Source organism: Ochotona princeps, chromosome 27, assembly GCF_030435755.1.
Source record: "Ochotona princeps isolate mOchPri1 chromosome 27, mOchPri1.hap1, whole genome shotgun sequence".
NCBI lineage: Eukaryota > Metazoa > Chordata > Mammalia > Lagomorpha > Ochotonidae > Ochotona > Ochotona princeps.
The window spans coordinates 13082566-13088565 of record NC_080858.1 but is presented as its reverse complement, the minus strand read 5'-3'; the positions used below and the strand labels follow the sequence as shown (position 1 = coordinate 13088565).

General features: G+C 50.1%; 1 protein-coding gene across 2 annotated transcripts in view; it reads left to right on the top strand.

Annotated features, from left to right (window-relative positions):
• Positions 1–1672: 1672 nt before the first annotated feature.
• Positions 1673–6000, top strand: part of AEBP2 (AE binding protein 2) — a 57417-nt gene continuing 53089 nt past the window's right edge. The window contains exon 1 of one of the 2 annotated variants that reach the window (XM_058655662.1): positions 1673–1811. In XM_058655662.1, coding sequence (XP_058511645.1) covers positions 1756–1811 — 56 coding nt within the window. In that variant the 5' untranslated portion in view covers positions 1673–1755. Of the gene's footprint in view, positions 1812–2029; positions 3005–6000 lie in introns of those variants that run through there. The other variant, XM_036497333.2, reaches the window with a different exon arrangement.

Sequence of the window (6000 nt, the reverse complement as noted above, 5' to 3'; positions counted from 1 at the left end):
CAAAGGTTTAAAATAGAGGATATAATATTGTAATACTCATGTGGGGCTTAAGCTGGCATTTCATATCAGAATGCCACTTCCTAGACCTGGCTCCTCTGCTATTGATCCAGTTCCAGCAATGGGAGCTCGTCCAAGTACTTGGGCCCCAGTCACCCATGTAGGAAACCTGGTTGGAGTCCCAGGCTCCTGGCTCAGGCTTGCCTTAGTTCTGGCTCATTGTGGCCATACAGGGAGAGAATCGGGGAATGGCAGACCCCTTTCTCACTGTCACTCTGCAGTTCAAGTAAATAGATACTAAACAAACAAACAAACAAAAAATCCCCAAACTTCCCCGGATCAGTTGAGCAGCACCTCATCCCTTATTGTTGTGTGTTTGTCTCCTCCTACTTTACAAAACCAGGGCATAACTTTTCCTTACTCGATATCAGCTGCCCCCAGGGCATGGGAAAGAGGGACAGCTGGATGGAAAGGAGGCTCTCAGCTACTTGCTTGAAAAACCACCTCAGCAGTGGATAGTTCACTCAAAGTCTTTTTGTCTTTCTTAGATCTTTTGGTGGTTGTTTGGGAGCATATAATTTGGAAGAACCGAGGGGACATGTTTTTTTTTAATACAGTTCCTTTGATTCTCCTCATGCTGACCATCCACAGCATGGAAAATCTGGACTAGAAGCTTCTGAGCTTGTTCTCCTTCTAGTAATATTCAGCCACTGATAGCCTGGTGGAGAACAGATCCATTTTTTTTTAAAGATTTATTTATTTTATTACAAAGTCAGATATACAGAGAGGAGGAGAGACAGAGAGGAAGATCTTCCGTCCGATGTTTCACTCCCCAAGTGAGCCGCAAAGGGCCGGTGCTGCGCTGATCCAAAGCCAGGAGCCAGGAACCTCTTCCAGGTCTCCCACGCGGGTGCAGGGTCCCAATGCATTGGGCCATCCTCGACTGCTTTCCCAGGCCACAAGCAGGGAGCTGGATGGGAAGTGGAGCTGCTGGGATTAGAACCGGCGCCCATATGGGATCCCGGGGCTTTCAAGGCGAGGACTTTAGCCGCTAGGCCACGCTGCCGGGGCCAGATCTATTCTTTAGGATGCATTTTCAGTAGTTTCCCTTTTGTTTTCAACACTTATTCTCAAATAGCTTTGACCCACTGAAATCAGACGTTCTTGAAGATGCCCTTTTGTATAACATGTTAAAAAAAAAACTAATGTGCAAATTTTAATGTACTTCCACATTTTAATGACACGTTTCAGTGGGATAAGGCGATCAATATATGTCCTGCACAAGACATCTTGGGATAAAATTCTGGAGAGAATTGTGGATGGCAAAGCAGAGGTGTGTAAGGTAAAGGAAGAACTTGAGTCCTGGGCTTCCAGGAGGGCTCGCTAGGGGTGGGTAGCAGCTACCTCCGGTGTTTGGAGTCCGTTGGCCATATTTTGTAAAATGTAGCAAAGAAAGTACTAGTGAAGAAGCTGGAAGGGAACGTACCGTCCCCACGGGCGGCACGAGGAGGAACACACGGGATCCACCTCCGAGGGGGTGCTGAGGTACTTGAGACCTCGGAGGCCGCCAGTTTGTCACCCCGCTCCCCTGCAGGCACAGGTTGGTCGGTGTGGCGGGGCGCAGCCCGGCGCTGTGCGTCTCTGGTTCTCTCCAGCGCCTCTCCCGCGCAGAGTGGAAGCTCTCCGGCGCCCAGAACTTGTTCGATTTCTCGCTCGGTGTCTCCCCTCCCCCCTCATACCCACGGACACTCCCGGAACATGTCAGCACGGATGATCTCTATCGTGAGAACTCGGAGGACGTTCAAAACCCCCAGGTCAGCGTCCGGGCTTTCCGTCCCGCGTGTCCCTCTCTCTCCCCCCGACCCCCCGTCTTGCCGCCGAGGGCGTGGGAAGGCCCTGAGGTAAACTCGGGGCGGCCGGCGGGGCCCCGCGTGGGGGCGCGGTGCTCGCGGCCCGGGTGGCAGTGGAGCCGGTGGTGGGGTGGTGGCGGTGCTTGTGTGTGGTGGGGGGGGCGGCTCCAGCTCGGGCCGCCGCGCAGGCGCGCAGCCGTCTCCGCGTGAGTGCGCGCCTGTCCCCGCGCGGGCTCCGTAGCGCGTGTGGCGGCTGACGCAGCCCCGCGAGCCCTCCTCCCGCTCTGCAGCGGCGGCCGCGGAGTTTGGAGCGTTGGGGAGGGGGCGGGCGGACGAGCGAGCGTGGAGCGAGGGAGGCGGCGGCGGGCAGGAGCGGCAGCAGCAGCAGCAGCAGGAGGAGGAGGAGGAGGAGGAGGAGGAGCAGGCGCCTCCGCCATGGCCGCCGCTATCACCGACATGGCCGACCTGGAGGAGCTCTCCCGCCTGAGTCCTCTGCCCCCCGGCAGTCCAGGGCCGGCGGCGCGGGGCCGGGCTGAGCCCCCTGAGGAGGAGGAGGAAGAGGAGGAAGAGGTGGAGGCCGAGGCAGTAGCGGCGCTGCTGTTGAACGGGGGCCGTGGGGGCGGCGGCGGAGTGGGGGGCGGCGAGGCGGAGACGATGTCGGAGCCGAGCCCGGAGAGCGCTAGCCAGGCTGGGGAGGACGAAGACGAGGAGGAGGAGGAGGAAGAGGAGGAGGAGGACGACGAGGACGAGGAGGAGGAGGAGGAGGAAGAGGAGGAGGAGGAGGACGAGAGCAGCAGCAGCAGCAGCGGCGGGGGCGAGGAGGAGAGCAGCGCCGAGAGCCTGGTGGGCAGCAGCGGCGGGAGCAGCGGCGACGAGACGCGCTCGCTGAGCCCCGGCGCCGCCAGCAGCAGTAGCGGGGATGGGGACGGCAAGGAGGGCCTGGAGGAGCCCAAGGGACCGCGGGGCAGCCAGGGCGGCGGCGGAGGAGGAGGCGGCGGCGGGGGCGGCAGCAGTAGTAGCAGCGTCGTCTCGAGCGGCGGCGACGAGGGCTACGGGACCGGGGGAGGCGGAAGCAGCGCGACCTCCGGGGGCCGGCGAGGTAGCCTGGAGATGTCGTCGGATGGGGAACCCCTGAGCCGCATGGACTCGGAGGACAGGTCAGTGCCCCGCGCTGGAAGTCCCGGGCCCCCTCAGGCTGCTGTGTGTGTGTGTGTGTGTGTGTGTGTGTGTGTGTGGTGGGGGGAAGCCCCGAGGGGGGACTTTCTTCGCTGTGATTTTCCCTCCTTCACCTCCGGACACCCCGAATTCGCGCGGCCCCTCCTCCCCCCACGCCCCCTTCAACTCGGAGATCCCTGGCGTCCGCCCACGCCGCGCCCCTCTTCTCTCCTCGCGTCCCGAGCGGCTTTCCCAACTCTGTAACCTTTCCCCGCCCTCTTTCTCCCCAAGCGGCTCTCGGGGCTCTCGGCTTGGGGACCGGGACCGGACCGCGGCTTCCCACCCCCCCAAAGCAGGCCCCGGGGCGGCGGGCGGAGCGGAGGAGGGCCCCGAGGTGTGCCTGGGCCGGCAAGGTCAGCGTCCTCGGGCCGCGCGGGGCGGGCACTTGTCACCCCGGCTTGACAAGCGCTTTCCAACATGGCTGGTCTCTCGCCTGGGTTCAGCTCAACTTCCTTGTCCAGCGAGGAGACCCCCAACTGCCACTTTTTTTTTTCTTGACTTTTTTGGGGGAGGGGGGCAAGGAGGAAAGCTGCAAACTGTTCTTTTATCTGGAATGATTCCTTTCCCGGATCCTTCATTTCTCTTAGGGATGTGGTCTCCAACGTGGTTTTCGTCGTCTTTTTTTTTTTTTCCCGGTTTGTTATCAGATGGGGAGGAAGTTTTAAAGCATGTATAAATCATTGTGGGAAAGAGCAGTTAAATTGATTTCCTTTAAAATAACTTCGCGGAATTAAGGAGAGTTGGAATTAGCAGTATAGCATTAGTATGTGGCTTTAAAAAAATCTTGATTATATGGTAATGCCTGCACGGTTCGGCTTTGTATCGGGAGGTCTCTGAAGGAATCAGTTCAGTTTTCTTAAAACTCCCCAGAAATAAGTGGAAACTTAACAAGACCTCAGCCCCCATTTTTTTTTTCCAGGACATTTCAGGAATTTAGTGTACTTTTCCATTATTACTACTTTTACATTTGATATTTTTGGAAAACTTTAGGTTTTAACTAGTTTCTGCTGTACTTTAAGAAATGCCATTTATGCTTATTTATTTGCTTCTAAAGTTAATGATGTTAGTGTCTATTAATGTTTTGACAAGTAAAATTTTTAAGTCTGTCGTGATTTTAATTTAAAAGTTTATTCTGAAGTTATAGGAATTGTGATTCTTACCTGAAAAAAGCAAAAGATAATGCTTATATGCTTGCTGTTGGGAATACAAGAGCTGGGGTATTTTGAAAATCTAATCTTTAATTCTGTTTTGATAATTTAGTTAGGAAACCGTCTATGGCGGGGGTAAACCAGACTGTACAAATCTCAGGAATTCATGGGTAGGGAAAGGAGGAGAACATCTTTATCAAAAATTGAACAGCTGATGCGAGCTGCACAGTGAGGCAGGTGCCATTTGTCATTTTTCTATATCCTCTTCCATTAATAATGCTCATTTGAAAGTCCAGCATTATACATTTGAGCATCTGACTCAGCACACCACGCGTGTGCAAACACACACACCTGTTTACAGTGCATGGTTTCAGGGTCTTCCTTTATTCTCACTGTCTCATGCAGGTAGGTGTAATTTGGACCTGTTTTTAGTGGAAGTGGGAGCGAGTTGGATGTCTCACTCCAAGGAGTAAGTAGAAATGGTGGAGCTGGATCTCCACACAGGTCCTCACGTCCCTGGGGATCTTCACCTCACGTGAATTAAATAATTCGCCTCAAATATCAAGTGGTGTGTGTCAGAGTTTTGTTTCGCTTTTGTTAATACTCTGTCCACCCCATCTCTTCAGGAGACCGTGAATTATTGATCAAGTAATACCTCAGGATGTGGAGTTTTTGCTTCATTTGATATTTATCATACTTAGTTGAACATGTAGTTTTTAACATGATATGAGGATTTTGAAAGTAAGAAGTGAAGAAACTGGTCCCCCAAGTCTGAATAGGTCTTGAGATTTCAGGTTTTTTCTTTTCTTTTTTTAGGTTTTCTTGAGACTACAAACTGTAATTGTGTTGGTTCAGGGTTATTTTGTATGAAAAAGCTTGATAGGAAACTGCTTTGTGGCCTTGATAATCTTAATTCTGGAATAATTTGGTTGGAAATGGGCTTGAAACCTTACCATGTCTCCCCCACCCCTAATTACTTTAAATTTAAAAAGACTCCATACATTTTATAAACTATGCTTGAGGTTGCAATGGTTTTTGTGCATTTTATAGGTTGATTTCATGGTAGGAAGTCTGTATTTTTGTGATTGGAATATTTTAGTTTTAAGAGGCTTTTAGAGATTTGAAACATTCTTATTAGTGATTCTCTTATCAGAACTATTTTTGCCATAATACATATTCAGTTTTTCTGTCATTTGGAATTAAACTGTACTTTTGAATTTATCTGATATGGTTTAGAATTTTTTTAAATCTTAATTTTAAAAATTTTTAGTGCGCTTTTAGAAAATAAATATGAAAGTTTACATGCTAGTTTATGACCTTTAGTTGGCATGTACAAACATGAATTGGAAGTATTGGGTGGTGAAAAGTGACTTAATTTATAAAATTAAGTGACACTTTACACAAAAAGTCTGCAGGAGAAAGCTATTCAGAATTGCAGATTCGTAACAAGCTAGTTTTAGTAAATTTAGAAACTCTTATGTTTGATATAAAGTTTTACTCTTATTTTGGTTGTAAAGATCAAATTGCTGTTTTTGAAATTTATTTTAATTAATTAATTTTTAAGGATTTCTTTAGGTAATAAGTTTAGCTATGTGAGACCATTAAAACCTATCTTTTCTTAGAGCTTAAGCTTTATGCATGTAAAAAAAAGTTCTGTTCAGGCTAAATTCCAAGGCTAAATTAATTGTAAAATCTGTAGAAAAATATTTCCATTTTCCAAAGCCGTTTTGGTCATAAAAAAATACCCTAAGAGTTTTGAGCATCTGATTGCTGTGGTTGGCCCTGCCTGG